Source organism: Halichondria panicea, chromosome 8 (assembly GCF_963675165.1).
Source record: "Halichondria panicea chromosome 8, odHalPani1.1, whole genome shotgun sequence".
In the NCBI taxonomy this organism is placed as follows: Eukaryota; Metazoa; Porifera; class Demospongiae; order Suberitida; family Halichondriidae; genus Halichondria; species Halichondria panicea.
Genome location: NC_087384.1, coordinates 3,540,075 through 3,560,819, shown reverse-complemented (window position 1 = coordinate 3,560,819; position 20,745 = coordinate 3,540,075). Strand labels below are relative to the sequence as shown.

Sequence of the window (20,745 nt, the reverse complement as noted above, 5' to 3'; positions counted from 1 at the left end):
CTTTATTATCATGTCACCAGCCGAGGGTTTGCACTTTAGTGCTCTAGTTTAAATAGTGGCAGATTTTGATTCTTTGTCGAGCAAAAGCTAAGAAGCTTGAACTTGCATGTTGGCACTAGCTAGCTACACGACGTGGCCTTGATTACGTAGTTGCAGCTGAAGTGATCCGTACCTGGAACAATTGATAGTAGAAAGCTAAAATTGTGACTGGTTGTTGGCTGACTCTGGATCCTATATACTCCAGCAGCCTCTCTAAGTCTAAGACTCCAGGCTGTGATCCCAGTCCACAGTACATGACATGTACCACTCAATGTTTCAGCATGCCTCCAGTCCTGTGCTAGTCATATATGCTACATGCAATCATCACTCTTCTGGTTTCTTTATTATCATGTCACCAGCCGAGGGTTTGCACGTCTGTTTGTTTGTTTGTTCTACTCACCTGGATGCCATAGCACTGCATTTACAGTCTTCACACAACAATATCTTGGTTTAAATAGTGGCAGATTTTGATGTTAAAGCGAGCAAAAGCTAAGAAGCTTAAACTTGCCACGTGGCCTTGAGTCAAGGTACGGGATCACTTCAGCTGAAAATACGTAGTCAAGGCTTGATAATGTAACACTCAACTTTCACACCACTAGTCCTCTCATCTACTGGAGGCATGGGAAGAGCTTTCTACAAGAGACTTTCGTCGATGCTCAGTGATGCCAGCTGAGTTTCGCTCTACTGATCATGAGGGCAGCAATTAGGGGTGCCAGGTCATGACCAGCTAAGGATGTACTTCTTGAGCCAATCGAGGTCCAAGTTGTGGAGGGACACCTAGAACACTAACTTATTTTTTAACCTCTTTTTTACTTTCACTTGTTTTTGTATAATTAACCTCTTTTACTCTCAATTGTTTTTGTAATTTAAAAAAAAAAAAAAAAAAAATTTCAGCTGAAGTGATCCCGTCAAGAAAGTAGAATTGTGACTGGTTGTTGACTGACTCTGGATCCTATACGTACTCCAGCCTGGAAGGATGCTGTGATCCCAGTGCATGTCTCATGCATGTACGTTGTTAGTTTAGTTTTATTGCTCTTGAGTTGCTGTGCTAGCGCATGCTAGTCATACATGCTACATGCACTGCATTATCACTCTTCTGGTTTCTTTATTATCATGTCACCAGCCGAGGGTTTGCACTTTAGTGCTCTAGTTTCTGGGTCTGCTCACCTGGCTGCCACAGCACTGCGTTTATAGCATGGATAGCCTTCACACAGTAAGTGATTAGTTTTAACAATGGTAGATTTCGATGTTAGAGCTTTGTTGTCGAATAAAAGCGAGCAAAAAGTGACGGTCGCAGCTAGCTATAATTATAGCTAACTACACGCGGCCTTTATTCGAGGCAACCTCCGTATTTACAGCTGAAGTGATCCAGTACCAAAAACAGTGGAAAAGGGTCACTAACCAGAATTGTGACTTGTTTGTTGTCTGTTAGCTGACTCTGGGATCCGACTCTATCCAAGAGTCGTACTTCTCTGAGACTCCAGGCTTCTTTGCTGTGATCCTAGACTAGGACCTAGTTCACCTCATGTACAACTAAAACTCTGTTCTCAATGTTTCATGCCTCCAGTCTGGTTTAGTTTTATTGCTCCCGAGTTGCTGTGCTAGACAGCTCAGTCATACATCACTACATGCACTGCATTATATCACTCTTTTGGTTTCTTTATAATCATGTCACCAGCCGAGGGTTTGCACTTCAGTGCTCTAGTTTGTTTGTTTTGTTTGTTTGTGACAGGTGAATCTACTCACCTGGATGCCACAGCAAATAAAAACGAAAAACTAAGAAGCTTGTGACTGGGTCTGCTTACCTGGATGCTCTAGCACTGCGTTTACAGCATGGGTAGCCTCCACACAACAAGTCAGTACTTCTAATAGTGGCAGCTTTCGGTGTTAAAGCTTCGTTGTCTAATAAAAGCGTGTAGCTTGAACAGAACTTGCACATGCGTTACTTATAACTGAAGTGATCCTGTACCAGGTCCAGAAACAATGGAACAGGGTCACTAAAGTAGAAAGCTTGCTTTAGCTGACTGGGATCCATGCAGGACCTGGAGCTCTGAGACTCCAGGCTTCTTTGCTGTGATCCTAATCCACAGTGCATATATCTATAGTACTACTACCTGTTCTTAAATGTTTCAGCATGCCTCTAGTTTTATTGCTCCTGAGTTGCTGTGCAAGTCATGCATGATGATGATAACAACATCACTATATGCACTGCATTATATCAGTCTTCTGGTTTCTTTATAATCATGTCACCAGCCGAGGGTTTGCACTTTAGTGCTCTAGTTTATAGTATCTATGGTCCCAAGGGTGACCGGATTAACGAGAGTCTACTGTATATACACTGAAGTACAGATCTTAGAAGAATAAATTTTCTTCTTTCTTGAGGTCCTGGTAAGCCACATAATACAACAATTAATGCATGTAAATAAGTCTTTTCTTCTCAGTGAGTTTATATAGATAAGCTAACTTTTAAAAAATTCATAGAAAGTACTAATATCTTGAGCGAAAGCATAACATGGCGAGAGGCATCAGCAAGCGCACGCTTGCAACACTCGTTATTGTGGTAATGAATTTGCTACAAATCCGCCAAAATTAGTGCCCTAAAAACAGAGAAAAATCTGAAATTGCTAAAATTACTACCTGTCTATAATAGTAACATTAAGGTAATGAATAAAATCCAGGCCTTAACCATTGTCTAGATGGGAAATTCTAATTAATCCGCCCACCCTTGAGACAACAGTGCAGCTTGGTCAGAGTAGCGAGCAAACAATTACCCTACCTCGAATCTTATTTTGCTCTCGAATATTTTTGATGAGCATGCAAAGAGAACTTTGAAATGCGAATCCATCCAAATAGACAATTTTAATAGATAGCTTAGGTGCAGTCTACTGTAGCAAATTATGCAGGGCCACACGAAGAAATAGTTTTGGCTCTGTCACCTTTACGTATTTTGTTTTATGAGTTTCCCGGCCTGGAACGAAAAACTTGGAAGTATAATAATGACTACTAGTTTGTGTTGTTTCTAGTAACGCTTTCACTGAAGATGTTTTGCATGAAGATTGATACTTGTCGTACAGATTAATACACTGATAATGTTTATCATGTGTGTGCTTCAAACTTTTATCAAGGCACTTATAGTTTCACAAAAATCATTATAAGATGAACATTCATGAGCAACTGTTTACCGTAACCTTAAATACAGAGCGTAATGATTCAGATTTAAAAACAAGTCTAATTTGTGATAGTGTCATATGGATATTTCAAATCTATGTTATAAAAAGACGCACTAGGTTCATCAAATCCTGAAGTACATATAGTAGGAATAGCGTTAGTATACCTGGATGTGTCTACAGAGAAGTCATACAAGCGAACGAGTCCTCTATGTCGGCGATGGTAAATGAATGGGTTGTCAGAATCAACAACGGGATATTTGTCCGAAGGTTCAAAGCATGCAACAAGAGTGTCACGACTGAAACTGCATAAAGATACCGGATGCCTGTAACAAAAATAAAGCAAGACATAATGATGATAAGGCCAGCAAACTGCTTCAGCCACCCACATCAAATTGCCATTATTACTGATGTCGGCTTTTATTTGATGATGTCCTCAACAAACTCCACACAGAAAGGAGGGTAGCCTCAACCACTTCCTCTCGGAGATGGGCCTGGTATCGAATGCTTGCGTTAAAATTATGCTCAGTACGTTTCGAAAGGATGGAACAAGTAAACTAGTGGCAACTCTAGTGTACGCTACGTACAGTAAAAGGCTTCTAGCCTTATCTGATAAAAGACTCACAGTGTGGATAACCCATCATTGCTATCAGAGTGAAATGCTGAGCAATAAACCTATGTATTGTGGTCTGTTCATACTAGCTATATAGACCTTTACTCACAGCAAGGCAAGTTTAAAATGAACTGCATAATAAATTATATTATATACCGTATAGCGTGTAATTTTCGTGGGGTAAAATATTCGTGGTTTTCGTGGTTGGAGGTTACCCACGAATAAGCGGCCTTGCCTACCTTTACCTGCAGTGCAAGCAGCAACCACAAAAATATTACCCACGAAATGTCTCAATATTGCTCAACCACGAATATTTTGTCCCTCGAAAATTACACGCTATACGGTATAATATAATTATGCAGTTCATTTTAAACTTGCCTTGCTGTGAGTAAAGGTCTATATTTAGCCAGTTTTTAATTTTGTGGTTGCTGCTTGCATTGCAGGTAAAGGTAGGTAAAGTCGCTTCATTCATGGGTAAAATATTCATGGTCCAGTGTTAAACCATGAAAACCACGAATATTTTGCCCCACGAAAATTACCCGCTATATGGTACATTTTGCTGTACCACATCTTCTGAATAATTATGGTGTATCCCACAGGAATAGCAGTTAGAATCAACGCTGCGTGTGTAGTAAATTTGAAATTGAACTACCGTATAGCGATATAATTATTTCGAGGGTATAAATTTTCGCGAAAAAGAATTTGATGGAATAATTATAGCAGCCTTTTTGCAGCATGCATGCGATATTATGTTTGCGGTGTGCATGCTTAATCCGCGAAAACCACAAACATTTATACCTTTGAAATATACCCGCTATAAGGTACTCTCTTCAGTGCTGCTCCTGCTAACATGCCTACACTATATTTAGAGGAAATATTAAAGGTGATGCATGGGAAATAGTACAGCTCATGACAGCTAGCTACTTCAAAAGGACATTCCATGAACTGATCATGATTTGTGACTACTGCTACTCTCAGACAACTGTTCTGGAAACCACCGTGTATAATGTTTATACGGTATAGGCCTATAATGTCTATAATGTTGATTGTTGACAATGGATTCCACACAGTCATTATAGGAGGAGCCATAATTATGTTAAACATGCAAATTCACGATCAAAATCCAAGAGAACGTGCCTAACGTATACCGGGTAAGTTTCGTGGGTGTAAAAATTCGTTCAACTCGAGAAACGGTGGTTTTCGTGAGTAAAAATTTCGTTTAGTCTCGTGGCTGCACGGCATTCCTACGTTCCGATAAGCCACGCCTACGTTAAAATTTCGTGGAGGTCAGCCTGCCCACGAAAATAACGAATATTTTACCCCACGAAAATTTCCCGCTATACGGTATAATAATTATTATAAGAAGCTGTTAGTTTTTGTCGCATTTCAACCGTTGAGCAGTTACAGCTGGAATACACACACAGATAGACAGACAGACGACATACATACACAAACAGTCAGTATCCATTGTGTGGCTATGCCTCAAGGCGCAGTAGCAGCCAATATAAAGTACCCGTTCTGTTTACGTAGTACGTCCATCGTACACTGGTACGTTGCAAAATAAACGCTAAAAGTACGCTCAAGATACGCTATACGTATCGTTGCGTTTTTTTTCTAATCAACCGTTGTTAAATTTTTCCTTCGGCCACACCCATGCAGCTCAGCTAGCTAGCCTTGTAGAACAGAGATAGAACTCATATAGAGACTGCAGACACATGAGCATTTTATGTCTTTGTTGTAGATCTAAAGCTAGTCTTACAGCTAGACATAGCCATAGCATAGCTAAGTAACTAGTCTAGCTACGATACTCGAGATGACTAGTCTTTGTTCGTTTCCTAAAACTTTTCTACAAAACGTACTTGCAACGTGCAACGGTAATTAGCAACGGTACGGTAAATTCAACACTTTTAATACGATGTCAAAATGGAAACGTTACGAACGTACTAGATGTATACACATAAACGGCACGGGTACCCACTACTGTATACTAATTTTTACCTTTCATGACTTCTCCATAGTTCAGTATTCATTCGTTGATCCCACACTATTAAGCTGCCATTTAGGCTGTAATTTAGACACATTATTTATCAAAGTAAAGAATTTATCGAAGTAAGAACATACCTGCCACTAACAACCTTCCATTCATCCATTTGAACACATGACACAGGTGATCCATGCCCACATAGTTTCACAATAGGCAGTGTGCTTGCCCGGGAGTCATATACTCTCACACACTTGTCCGCTGATCCACTAGCAATCAATTCTGGTGATCCTTGAAAGATGGTTACACATGATACACGTTGACTATGACTGCTGCAAGTGAACATCATTGAAGTTGAAATAAGGTCGTACACCTGAACCTGGCCAGAATAAACAAAAAAGGATGATCAATGACACTCAAAATCCGGCAATGTAGAAACACCTACTTTGTAACCAAAAGTTGACGTTCCACATGCTACGCGTGTGGAGCAATGATCACAGCAGGAAATGTAGCCAACATTTGCAGAAGGTGAAAGAATGTGTGTTGGGACAGATTTTACCGGGTGGACAGTTAAAGTGTTGGAGGTGCAGTACAGGAGACACACACCAATATTAGGCATTTTCAGTAATTTCATTTGCTGCACCTACATGTACATAAAAAACAATCCTATCAAAGTGAGTACGACAATTAGTATTGAATCCAAAGAGTGACCTAGTGAAAATAATTATTAAACTAATCACCAATGTTGGTACACAAGTAACTACATGTACATATAATAAGATATAATGAGGGGGACATAATTATGCCTCGGTGTGCGTATGCGCAAGCAAGGTATACGTATACAGTGGAACCTCCGAATAACGGACAAGTTGGTGCAGGAGGTTTTGTCCGCTATTCGGAGGTTTCCTTTATTGGGAGGTTATAACATATAAGGTTACGTTACCCCAAATGTGTTTAATGAGACAATCAAATACATAAAATATGATGAACTGAATCAGTATACATGTAGCCATAGTCCTTGGAAACAGATTAACTCCACAATTGACATTATTGTAAATGTTGGAAAATGCAAGTGGATTGTCGTCACATGCATTGCATGCAGTGAGTGAGACTGAATAGTGAACTACAGCTGAAATGTTCATGCACACATGACAAGAATATACTTAGATAATAGTCACAGCAGTCTCCTTGCTAAGAAATTAAATGTTAATATAAAAACAGATTAACTCCACAATTGACATTATTGTAAATGTTGGAAAATGCAAGTGGACTGTCGTCACATGCATGGCATGCAGTGAGTGAGACTGACTGGTGAACTACAGCTGAAATGTTCATGCACACATGACAAGAATGTACTTAGATAATAGTCACAGCAGTCTTCTTGCTAAGAAATTAAATGTTAATATACAACTAGGAGCCTGTTTCAAGTCCACACTGCAACCACAGACCTGTATACTGAGTTCTCTTTCAAGCAGCAACACTGAACACATTCCCAACACCTAGCATAGGGTCCAAATTACTTGCTTGAAGGAAAGAAGTAAACTCAAGACTGCTGTGGAGCAGCAGGTAGGGGGTGCCAATTCTTGTAGATCAATAACCACACCCTTTGTCCGTTATAGGAGGTTAATTCTTGCACTGAATGCATCCGTTGTGCTAGCCTCGATCCCAGGCTGCTCTTCCTCGAAGAGAGGGCCTGGTATCGACTGCTTGCGCATGCGCTAACCATGCATTAACCAGATACCGGCTAACGCAGGATAACAACGTGTATGCTCAGTAAAACAACGATGTCACAACAAATGGAAGTGGATTGAAGGAAGTTGATAGAAACTTCGATTGAAGGCTTCTAACCCATCTGAGAAAGAGCTGATAGCTACCCGTAGCCTGCTATGCTAATAAAAGACCCACAGCCTGCAACAGTGTGGATGACACTAGCCTAATAGACAGGCCACGCCCATCTAATACTAACTTTGGTGAAAGTCTACTATACTACTGCTACTGACTCTATCAGAAAGAAAATAGCTGTACATATAGCTGTACAACAAAACTATACAGCTCTATCTCTAGCCAGCTAGCTAGTTAAATAGCTCTGTGTATGAATTTCAATACTTCGTCAGGATATTTTCGTAAAAAATTCAAGACATTTTACGGGAACAAATATCCACTAATGTTGCGCATGCGCAAGTCAGGCTACTTTTGTGCAAGGGCGACGTCGAGGTGTCCGCTATTCGGGGTTGCAAGTACACTAGTTAGATAGTAAAGCAGTTGGTACAAGGCATGCTGTCCGCTATAACAGAGGGATCCGCTATTTAGAGAGTCCGTTATAAGAGGGTTCCACTGTACAGTAGTGTGTTTTAGTGTGTTCGTGTGTCTGTGTAAACTGCTCAAGGATCAATGAAGTGCAGGTAAGAGTTTCTATTATAGGCTTCTAGTCAAGTTTTCTTGGATTTTGATTCGTGGATTTGCATGCTCGATGAGCAAACTAGACACTATCAACAGGGTTCTACCTACAGTGGTCGTTTGTTATCTTGCTGACTTGAAGGGATCATGTGAACGCCTAAAATTCTTTTTTTTTTATGCTTTGCTGCAAGCTCAACACGATGTTATACCGAAGGCAATAGGCGGCAACAAGTTTTAGTATAGCCTGTAATTAATCATGAGTCTGCTCATCCAGCCACATGCATGCAGCACTGCGTGTACAGCCGCGCAGATTTTAACATGACATTGACAGCCGTTCTCAAAACATTGTCATGCGTTAAAATTTGATTGTACATTCACCCTCATAGTTGCTGCTAGGTATCTATAATTATGTTCATACATACTACTGTACAACACTCGGGTTGTGACTCCATGCAGTGCTCTAATTAAAATCCGAACTAGCAACACAGTTATGATAGGTAAAAAGTGCCAAAAGAAAACGAATTTGCTTTGTTAGGAGGCAGCGGTGTTTACTTGTTGGCGGCAGCTTAACCTTGAGGGTGGCGGCTTAGCCTCGAAAATGTAAAGCCAGTCGTGGATATGGATGAGGCTAGAACCACTTGACCTTAGATAATAGAGACAGAGGGTGCTCCTGTGCTAGCCTTGAGACCATGAGCAGCCTGATATCAGGTCAGCGCTGTCTGGTCTTGACCACTCCCTCCCAGACACTAAAAACAAATTTGAGAAGTAGCCTGCAAGATAACTTAAAGGTCAAGTGGTCCAACATTATCTTATTCACATCCACATTAACATATTCGAGGCTAAGCCACCGCCACCATAGATAGAGTCTATGCCGCCACCAAGTAAATACCCACCGTCACCTTCGAGGTTAAGCCGCCGCCACCAACTAGGCTGCCGCCTTCTAAAAAACAGCCTCCTTTTGGCACTACTCACCTCTCATACACACTAACCCATACCAGAGGAGGTTGGCCACGCGTCTATTGTTTCATTGAAGTTTTTATGATCAATGCGCGTACAGAGAAAGAATAATTTTAGTTGGTGCAAATTTCCGGATTAATGCTGTACGTACATACAAAACACGAAATGTGGACCATCCGAAAATAACCTGCTACACAGTACTACATGTGTGCTAAACAAAATTAATTGTGTGCTTACTGGCCGGGTTTCACGAGCAAGTAGTAATCGATCCCACGAACCATCTGCTTGAGAGAACACTGTTACTTTATGTACTGTACTGTCATCGATTCGTGTCTGAACAACCTGAGATGCAAGCACACGGTTTTCTTCGTCCTGTGCTACATCAATCCTGCGCACTGATCCTGCCTCTACCAAACAATCAACTTCGGCACATGTAGCAACATCAACAACATGAATTCTACCTAAAACAATGATAAAAAACATTATTATTGACATTCTTATTATTTCGCAAAAAAATGTCAGTTAGGTAACCACAATTTTCTGCTGACCAGAAGATTGGTAGTGCCTTTGTAAGGTTTTGAGGTGGTGGTTATAATTAGGATTGGCAGAGCGTTTAGAGCGTTTTAGTAATGTACGTTATATAAGTAACGTTCTCGACGAGCATTTCCAGCAGACACGTTGATCTGCACTCACTTTTCAAACGACTAAAATTATACAGATTTGTGATCGATACTTCCTATAAACAAAAAAGACTGTCTCACATGCAGAGTAAAATCACAATATCTCATGACCAGTTATGAGAAACGTGTGAAATGTCGTAGTCTATTATAGTGCAGCAGTACTAAGTACAACTCTTATTTTCTCCACGTCAGAGACTTTACACTACATTTTTTCACTGACTCACAATTATTCCTTGGAGCGCATGCCCAGCGAGGTATACGGTAGTGTGTCTATGTGTGCATGTATTCCTACAACTGCTCTACCATTGCAATACAGGTGCAAGTGACAGCTTCTATAGTCACTTTTTCTTGGATTATGAGGTGGATGTGCAAACTATAAAGCACCCATTAAAGTCTCTTAGCTTTTACTAGTATCAGTTTGACTCTTACATAGCAAAATCTGTAGCTATTCTACCTAGTGCATCGGTGCGCAGCGAGGTATTCAGTAGTGTGTTTGTGTCTGTGTGTCTGTCTGCATGCATGTGTAGGCTGCTCAAGGATCCATGAAGTGCAAGTAAGAGTTTCTATAGGCTTCTTTCTAGTCATGTTTCCTTGGATTTTAATTCGTGGATATGATAATGTTTCGTTCTCGGAGTTCAATATGCCTATATACATGTAGTTAGCTTACTTGGAATACCATATTGCAGCCTTTCAGAAGAGTGCAGAGAAAAACTTGTTCATGGAGTGTTGCTACTCTACTTAGTAGACTCACAATCACACAATCAGACAAACCAGACAAACTAGAGCACTGAAGGTAGGCTGCATACTAATTTTTTTTTATAGAGAATGCATACCTTCCTCTATAAAACAAGTAAAACCTTAGTCTCGAATTCCAGCCAGTTCTCATTGTAAGCGTGGGAGGGAGAGAACCGTCTGGTGACTCTGGACAGTCGTCGGACGGAATGTTGGTAGAGTATATTCATTGGAGCCTTACCAGCAAAAAGAGTATATTCATTGGAGCTTTACCCAGAAGAATGAAAGATAGCTTCGAGAATACGAGGATGATTACATTCCTGACTGACAGAACGTTCTGCCCATGCAGTCACCAGATGGTTCTCTCCCTCCCACGCTTACAATGAGAACCGGCTGGAATTTGAGACTTAGTAAAAGCTAAGTTTGCAGCCTACATTCACTCTTATATGACAGATTTTTCTGTTGAAAGTGCTCCTTTTCTAGTGATGGCTATAATTATCTCAAGAGCCGTTCACTTTCAGCCAAAATGCTTCTGGGCGGGGCTAAATGGGACCCCGGATGTGATACCTTAATTAGACGGGTAGTAATTTTAGCGTTTTCAGATTTTTCTCTGTTTTTAGGGTACTAATTTTGGCGGATTTGTAGCAAATTCATCACCACAATAATAATTATCTCAAAAGATGTACAAGTATGAGTTTTAGGAAAGTTTGGAGTCAGATACAGATGAAAAAGGGCTAGCTTGCTTAGCATACTCTCAAAAGTACATTAGAAAAAAAGAAGAAAAAAGTTTTTAATGAGTTCATAATTTTTAATTGCTTTTTTTTATTAGCGCGTACTTAATTTAGCGTTATTACAAATTCGCTAAAATTCGCTAAAATTAGTACCCGTTTACAATAAGGTATCACAGGCAATTAGTGCTTAATTAATCTTTTCTGTTTAATCTGGAAGGCCTATTAACCACTACACCTACGCACCCACTTAAGATGCGGTCTGATAGTGAAGTGGTATGACATACTCGTACCGTAACGTGGTTTACACTACAACTGCTACAGTTATCTTTATGTACTCCTGACGATAGAAATTGTAGTTGGTTTATATAGTTTTGTAGCCTCGATTCTAGGCCATGAAGAGAAAGGCGGCCTGGTATACATTGTATGCGCATGCGCGTACATTACCCCAAAAAGGGGGTAATCCGTGTATTTTGGATACTGTAAGTAAAATAAACAGTATACTATTTTGTATTCTAAAGTTGTAGTCCGTTACATATAAGAATTGTGCAAAGATAACTGAGTTTTTATGCCCTCACCCTACACCGTAAGGCTACAGATGTTATAAGAAATTAGAGGTATGATGTACGTGTTCCTGTGGGTCCCCTGATGAGGCTGTGGGTAATATGGACCAGCCAAGTCTTCTGCTACCAAATCTTGCCGTTATGTTTGACAAGAAGCCATTGCTGAAGATAAACTAATGATCACTCCTGAAAGCTTTTAATAAGCTTTAACTCGACACTCAGGAAGTTATTCACTCAAGATCGTATTAAAGAGTCCACCACTCTTCCTAGCTGGCAGCTCTAGCTGTCTGGGAGGCCTTCTTGAACTGCCTCTTTGATAAACAGAGCTAAAAGAAGCAACACTGCTGTAGCATAATTATTCTAGTGTCTCTGAACGCTGCCATTGTGGTCATGAACATTTTACCACTAACCACATAATTATAGTCATACGTATTCTTCCTTTTTGTTCGTTTTTTACAATTTGTATGCATGATGAAATTGCTGTCAATTATTTCACGCATGTGCATACAAAGTAAACTAGGCCACCTTTCTCTTTGCGGCCTGGAATCGAGGCTAATAGTTTTGTTGCCCAGTGAGTGGGCAGATCAAAGCAGCTCTGTATACGGCATGTTGCATCACTACCCATAGCAACCATATATTTGCACTGCATTATAATTATATAATTATGGCATAATGCACTGGTATTATATGCACTTGCGCACTGTGTAAATGCAGTACCTTTGGGAAAGAAATCTGCTTTTGGTACGGGGCGTAGCCAGGATTTTGAGGAAGGTGGTGCTATCATAGAAGAAAGAGGGCGTGAAGCGCCCGATTTTTAGCCGTGCAGCGCCGAAATTTGGTTAACCGGAAGCCACACCTCTTATTAATAACGTCATAATTAATAGTTGGGCGTGCCCCAATCTTCTATTTGCATAGAGAAGCCTATTTAGCTACGCAAGAGAACTAGTCTATAGATCTAAGCCAGAATAGCTCACAGTTTAAAGACCAATTTGTTTTGCTTGCCTACTAATTTAAAAGTCTATTTGTGTTGAGATTGGCCCCGGAAGTTATGTGGTCAATTATGGCTTCATTTATGCTTTATGTGGTGGGACAAGTATGCCTGGGACTTCTACATGGAAAATGCTAACTTTTAACTGGTTGGAGCTTACCAGCTCTAAAGCATAATTTATAGATAGAAGCGCTTTTTTTAACAAGGAATCCAATGGTATACCGTATAGCGCGAAATTTTTGAGGGGCTTAATTTTTGAGGATTTCGTGGGTTAGAATTCTACACGAAAATTAAGTCCATGAAAAATAATTGATCTTAGAATTACCTACTATCATGCAAAGATTTAAAGGCGTGGCTTCCGGTAAGCAGTCATTCCGCGAACATTGTGCAACGAAATGGCTTTTAGAGGCCAATCCACGAAATATAAGTGCCTCAAAAATTTCGCGCTATACGATATGCAACTTAAATTGAAGTATGACAAAGCTAATGACAACTTTATGAAGGTCAAACTCGACACAAATAGACTTTAGCTAGCTAACTGCAGCAAGATCTGGAAGAGAAAGGGGTGCTCAGTTAGACAATCAGGTACACTTTGTGTACAATCTCAGAGAAAGGGGGTGCTTCAGCACTATGAGCCCCCCCCCCCCCTCTGGCTACGCCCCTGTACTGAATGCTTTGTGAGCATCAAACATTTTGCGAACTTTGCGATGGTTGATCAATTCACAACAATAAAATCTGCAAAATCTAAATTATCACTAGTAAATACACACGATCCTTGCCAGCTAGAACGCAATAGTTAGATCACAAAAGGTCAAATTTTCTGCTGATCTGGCTCATTCGCAAAGGTTTTTTTCACGCGCAAAATATTCTAGTAATAGGTATGCCCACCCTTCCACGCAATAACTGATTTGGTCCCTCTTATAAGCTACCATTAGTTGTGGGAACAAAACCTAAGAATATACTATGGAATTCATGAATCCACTAAAATTCACTCAAAACACATTACAATTATAGGGAAAAAACTTGACGTCATTGGGGAACTTAGTTATTGCAGGCCGCGCCCTCGTGCTGCGGCCCTCGGGGTTGCTACAGTGCATTTTGCACTCGTGCTGGGCAATAAGTAGTATACACTTTATCTTCAATTTTAGTATCGGCCTACCTGACAGAGTTCATAATGGCTAGATCGCTGCTTCTAGCTGTGTACAGTACAGCTTAGCTAGCGGCATTTTTTCTGACTTTTGTAGCTAACAAACAGCTAGCACTTTAGTGAAAGGCTAACTCGTAAGTTAAACAGAAATTTTGTGTGAACGATTCAGACTGAACAGCCTTCACTGTAAGTGTTAAACTACCATAACTTGAGAAAGAAGCTTTTTAGTTTGCCAATCCATGATTCAAAATGTAACTAGAAGCCAATGAAGCTGGTACTTCATTGAGCAGTTAGTTACAGCTGGAATGCACGCACGCATACACACACACACACACACTTAGCATCTGACTAATGGCAAATCCGACCAATGTTAGATCTTATACACGTATAACTACAATCCACAAAACGCCTAAACGTAAGATGATACACCCAGATATGGGAATCACATGCGCCTAGCCTAGCTAGCCTAGCTAAACATTTGTAAAAAAACTGCTAACAAAGAGACAGAATTAAAAGCTCAGAATGGAGACTGACGTCGTCACGTGGGTGACATTTTGCTTAGATTAATTATGTACAATAATTATAAGGTAGCAAATTTGAACTGCATCGTTTTGTGGTGTTTAACCATAGAGTCTATGGTTTGACAGTCACACCCGGACTCTTGTTCCATCCAATCCAGTTAGCCTTGTGCTTACTACTCCCTTTCCAAACACACGATAATAATTATAATACGAGTATCATTAATAGGACACAGCATAAGACAAAATTAAACCAATTTTGTTGAACTGCACTACATTTTTAACAAATAACATGATATGTGATATTAAAATAGTGCGCATGTATTCTATGGACTGGAAAACAGTCACCTTCCTGTGTGGGAAATTTGAATTTTTGGAGTTATATGCGAGTCAGAACAAGGTTTCAATTATGCGGTTACGGCTCAAGGCATAATCAGAGTAACTATAATTTATGTGAGAGATTAAACACACCATCACTTGTTCCTACTGCTCCCCAGTGACTGTTAGCAGCACAGCAAGACAGCTGCAGATGATCTGACGACAGCCACTTAATTGGAACTCCATCAGACCGATCCATAATTCTCCACACCATTGACAACCCAGATGTATAACTAAATGCACACAAACACAAGCAATTTCATACCCCAAAGGGTTTTTTATACAGAGGAGGGGGGGGCGCCCTGGGATTTCCCACCCCCAGCTAAAATTTCCCCCCTCCCCTAGAAATCTGAAAATTAATGATGTCATAATAAAAAATGTATGACTTTTCTCCTTAAAATGTCTACAATCTCATCAATAAAACTATAGACCAGTAAAATGTATGGTTTGAAGCACACAAAAAACCCAAATTGCACCTCAGACAACCATTCCTTAAACATTTTTCCGGGAGAGAACCCCAGACCCCCCTCAATTAAACATTTCCCCCTCCCAGCTAAAAATCCTGTATGAAATCCTGCCCACAAATAAAAATGTGGATGGAACAAAGTACCATGTGATTAGGGTATCGTCAGAGTGATGAGCAGATAGAAGCACCCCAGCATTGTCTGGTTGATAGTCCCACAGTTCACATTTTCTTTCTTTCCAATTTTGAAACACAGCCTTATCTTTGATTATACTTGTTTTAACTATTGTTTTCCAATTAACAACATTTCCATAACTGCAATGTTGTAAAAATTATCAACCTTCCTCACTAATCAAAAACACTTACAGTTGAAATGAATACTTTTGGGAAATCTTAAGCCACAGTACATTGTCATCGGCTAATGCTTTCCAACTTTGGCTAACCTGCAGCAGTTAACATATAGACATGCATGGGCATACTATTTTTAACTTGCCTGAGAGCAAACACACAAGTCCCTCAAGGACAGATGACTGAAAATGATTAGAGCAATTTCCCATGGTAGCTCAATATCAAAGAATGGAATGCTGCTAATCTCATCCTGAAAAGTTTAGCATAGATCGATACATATAATTCCTTTACATTTAATAAGTGCAGCAGAATGAGATATGCTGTACACATGCATGCAACAACAAGTGCTGCACGTGTGCAAATGACTCCTTTGTGCAGGATAAGCGTGTCATGAGAACAAAACTTTACGACTATCATACACATGCCATACACATAATTACAATCTACACATGTGTCTGTTGCACACGTTCCACATACATCTAGTTGGTATTCAAGCTAACTGCATACAAGCCACACACATAATTATCGAGATCTCATGGTAACAATTAAAGTATGGCAAGTGTGTAAGTGCATAAAACAAGCAACACACATGCTTCCATAGGTGTGAGGCAAAAGCATCACACAATGTGTGTGGCATACATGCCACATGCCATGTACAAGCAATTATATTAGTGTGGTACGTGTGCATACAATAAGAGGAGCACGTGTGCAGACCGCATTCACAGTACATTCAAGGGGTATTCATAGTACAGCTTTTATGTTACTCTCCTGCTGCACTTGTCCCACGCGTGAGTGCAAAATTCTTAAGTGTACCACACGTGTGGCAAGCATGTCAGAAGTGTGTTATGAGAGTACGTGTGTGCAATTGATATGTAATTATAGCTGTTGAAATTAACTCACCAAGTCTGATATTAGAGTATCAACCAAATTGCATGACCTTGTTTTCAAGCATTGTTGAGTGGTTTCAGTCATTTCCGTTGTGCGTGAGCATGACTGAGGACAGGGTAATACAAAAAGAGGAAGGATTTCTTTCACATCGACATCATCAAACGCAGGACTTTTCATAAGGTGAGATTGGCCTGAAAAAAGTAGCATACTGATTATTATAGCCTTAATTGTCACAAGGCCGATTTTCTAAGAGTACTAGGTTGAAAAATGGGCCTGAAGAAGAGATTGTATATGGGCGTGGTTGTAACGAATTCCAGTGACTAGTAAAACCATAGATTGAAGAGTTAGAGGGATAGGAAACGGAGTGGTGCACATGATGATTTTACATTGAATCTGCAGTGGAGCCTCGAAAATTATCCGCGTTACGAGGCTATTAAGCACATTTTTGCCGGGTAACTCCCGAAGCTGTGTTTCCTCGAGACATCATCTCTTTCAGCAACTTACAACACGCCTAGTCCATGAGCCACGTGTAGTACTTGCTAATGACTGACCACACCCAGTAAAAAGAGACTTTCCAATAAAGTTATATGTTCCCAAGGCTGTTTTAGAGCTATTGGAACATATAACGTGTAAGCGTGCTGGTTATGACTACTACAATAGGTATAGACCTCGAAATATAAATGAGTTGCACGGACTAAGCACAGTTACTTGTAGTTTATTATGCACTGAGTGTAGAAATAGATATTGTTGTGATGGCCTCGATTAAATCGCAGCATAGCGCGGATATTACTCGAGATACCAACCGTTTCCTATCCCTCTAACTCTTCAATCTATGGTAAAACTGAACGTATACGTGTGGATACTTCTCCGAAAAGCTGTCGTAATTACTCCTGTGCATGTTATAATTATCTCGTGACGAAAGCTAAGCTAGGTACTAGCAAGGGCATATACAGAGAAGAGGGCATGCAACTCACTATGTACCCTACGTACTCATCCGACTTCGTATCAGAGACCGGATATGCTAAAAATAGAATCCAGTATACGGACGTGAACAAGTGGGCAGTGTTGTTTACAGAGTTATAATTATGGGCGTGTACATCAGAGCTGCCTTTGTTTAGCTAGCTAGCTAGCTAACAGTGCAGTATTATTTTAGAGAAGTGTCATGACCAGTCCTAGTCCATCTAGGTCCAAGACAACCCCTTTGAGCGGGAAGTTAAGTGCTGGGCGTATTGTTAAGAAGTACCAGAGACTAAGGAAGACAGGTTTATTGTACCTAGGTTTCTTCTTGGAGTTGCAACTGTTGGATGGTTTGCCTTTGCCTTTGACACTGCTAGTACGAGCCATACTGCTGCTGAGAACTAGTTCTACTATGCTGCAATCGAGCTAGCTAGCTAGCTAGCTCAGATATAGAAAAGACTTTGATTTACCTTGTGCGGTCAAAGGTTACGCGTGGGCGTTTTTGTGGGCAGTTCTAAAAATAGCTCAATACGAAGTCGGATGATTCTGAGAATAGGGCGAGTTGCATGCCCTCTTCTCTGTATACGCCCTTGGTACTAGGTGGTTAATAGACAGACAGCAATTACTAGCTGTTACTAATAAAATGAAAGTACTGCGGGTGCTGATGCCTCGGTGGAGCCAAACATGAAGCTACTAGCTAGCTATTGGTGCAAAAAGTGGAAATAATTGACCATGATCGTTGCTAAAAAGGATGTCAAGTTGTAAAAAAGTTCAAAGTCCATAAAATTAATGGCTGCATGAAACAGCGAAGTGCATGCAGCTTTGAGCTCTTTTCTCACTCTTGCAGCTATCAATAGATAGCGCTCTATTGCAGAACTAACTACTACGTAGAGTAGTAACACGCCATGGACAAGTTTTGCTAGTGCACTGTTCTGAAGGTTACAATGGCATTCCAAGTAGCTATGTATAACTCAAGAACGAAGCATTTTTTTATTATTGCAATCCAAGAAAACATGACTAGAAGCTTGCACTTCATTGATCCATGAGCAGTACACACATACACACACACACACACACACACTACCGTATACCTCGCTTAGGCATGTGCACACTGAGGCATAATTATTAATAGTTATAGACACTGTTTTGGAGGTGTCTAACTGTTTAGTTGTCGATTAACTGTCGATTTAGAAGCCCAAAGGTACTACACAACTCAAGTGCCTCGCATGGCTTCTAAATCACATGGATGAAGTACAAATTTTCGTATGAACTGCTCAATTAATATTCGTACAGCTCAGCATTAGGGGTAGCCTCGGTTCCAGGCAGATTAAAATACGGCCCGGTACAGGGGTGAAGAATTACATACCAAGATTCAATTACTATCCTCATTCCAAACCGATTGAACTTAAGGTTACGATGCAGCGTTCGCCTACACAGTAACTATATCTAGTAGTAAAATCAAGCTGTCCTGACTGTATTCACTTAATTTTTATATGCTAGATATTACATCAAGGCAATTATCTATTTAAACAAGGAAAGGGGCAGGGCGGCTTGAAACAATTTCTAAACAGTCATTGAGTTAGCACGTGTAGAAGTAGCCGACCAGCTAGTAAACTCCAGCATTTTTCTTCAGTTTGTAGATTAGATAGGAGCAATTAAGAACTCTTCGAGCCGCCCTCAGGAATATCATAAACTGCTGCTTGTCAGAGTCTTTAACGAATAAAATCGGCTGTGACCACAATATCTTGGCAGTAAAGTTGCATGTGCCATCTAGTAGTGTACTGATTATAGCTAGCAAGCACTGTAATCTGTTGATCTATTCAGCAGCATTAATTAACATACAAGTCAAAGTTCAACTGCGAAGTAGCTAATTAAGGTAGTTGAACTCTTAAGTAGCTAAGGTAGGTGAACCATCAAGTACCGTATTACTAGAATGTTTTGCAAGCATCAAACATTTGCGAATTTTGCGAGGGTTGATCAATTCGCATCATTAAAATCTGCAAAACACACACGATCCTTGCCAGAACGCAATAGTTAGATAGCAAAGGGTCAAATGTTCTGCTGATTGGCTCATTCGCAAAGGTTTTTCACCAGCAAAATATTCTAGTAATACGGTAGCTAAGGTAGGTGAACCATCAAGTAGCTAAGGTAGGTGAACTATCAAGTAGCTAAGGTGAACTACTAGTAGCGCTCAGGGCCATCGTAAATTTCCCTTGTTTGAGGATTATTTCTTCTGCGCATGAAGTTAATGGCTTTAGCCATGTGCTTATTAATTATTATTTTGTCTTGGAGTGGCCTTATTCATTGTACTTGATGATTTGAACGCGTTACGTTGTACAGGGTGTCATACAGGATTTTGAAGTATATGTAGAGGGGGAAAAAGGTCAACTGTTATTTCGATACCCTGTTAGTAAGTATGTAACATTGCCAGCTATGGACACTCAGTCATACAACTAGGAACTGAATGCAAATTTTAGGGGGGATTGGAGCCAGAGGGGGGATATCCCCCTTTCCCCCTCCCCTGTATGACACCCTGTGTTATCAGCTAGCCACACACAGAGGCACTTAGCACATTACAAACAAAGAGTGTGGATAGTGAATCAAGTAAAAACTCGATTTAAAGCGACACTTATAAATAATTACGTTTTGCAAAAGTAAACTTTTAATGTACACACAAAAAATGGTGCTATAATTATGGGCGAAATGTCCAAGTGTCGCTTATTTAGAGGGTCGCATTAAATCGAGGTCTTACAGTAAGACGCTCCATCCTCACATCTGCTCGACATCGACAGTAGTCAGATAGAGATGGCGATACTAGATCTAGCTAGTACAAAAAACATCACGAGGCTCTGAGAGGACTCAGATAATAAACCAGCTATCCATTCCAATTCAATAAAAGCCTATAAGATACAGTGAGTATTTTTACAAATTTGCCTTCAATCTCAGCATCTACGGTCTCAGCAGATGCGTGCAAGTCTTGCTTCCACTCTTTGAAGAATTCATCCAATGAAGCTTGAGCTTGAATACCTTCAGGGTTGTTAACCTGGACACTAGTAGCACAGAAAGATTTACGTGGTTCCATTGTCAGCCCGTGATTACAAACTACCAGGTCGGGTAAGTGGCCAACTTTGAAATGGGTACGTTTCCTTCTTCTATCTATGGTGCCCCTAGCCTCTATCCCACTGTTGACCCTTCAATCTA

The 20,745-nt window shown here is 40.3% G+C and overlaps 1 protein-coding gene across 2 annotated transcripts; it reads right to left on the bottom strand.

Annotated features, from left to right (window-relative positions):
• Positions 1-3,102: 3,102 nt before the first annotated feature.
• On the bottom strand, positions 3,103-20,740 carry LOC135339972 (F-box/WD repeat-containing protein 8-like). 2 transcript variants are annotated; one of them, XM_064536240.1, is made up of 11 exons: positions 20,479-20,740; positions 16,600-16,778; positions 15,845-15,949; positions 15,718-15,794; positions 15,499-15,666; positions 14,982-15,121; positions 9,392-9,615; positions 6,246-6,443; positions 5,941-6,179; positions 5,818-5,883; positions 3,103-3,532 (listed from the first exon to the last, which is right to left on the bottom strand). In XM_064536240.1, exons 1-11 carry the CDS (start codon positions 20,624-20,626, stop codon positions 3,268-3,270), a joined length of 1,809 nt encoding a protein of 602 aa, XP_064392310.1. In that variant the 5' UTR covers positions 20,627-20,740; the 3' UTR covers positions 3,103-3,267. The 2 variants fall into 2 exon arrangements, with proteins under 2 accessions (XP_064392310.1, XP_064392311.1); XM_064536241.1 differs by lacking the exon at positions 15,499-15,666.
• Positions 20,741-20,745: the final 5 nt, after the last annotated feature.

What these genes read in the sequence shown, in the direction of transcription:
- LOC135339972 (XM_064536240.1), bottom strand. Translation starts at nt 20,626, where the DNA reads ATGGAACCACGTAAATCTTTCTGTGCTACTAGTGTCCAGGTTAACAAC. An exon ending in GACGATACCCTAATCACATG is followed by an intron (nt 15,122 to 15,498) that starts GTACTTTGTTCC and finishes GTGTGCATTTAG; the next exon opens with TTATACATCTGGGTTGTCAA. An exon ending in TTGCTCGTGAAACCCGGCCA is followed by an intron (nt 6,444 to 9,391) that starts GTAAGCACACAA and finishes ATGTACATGTAG; the next exon opens with GTGCAGCAAATGAAATTACT.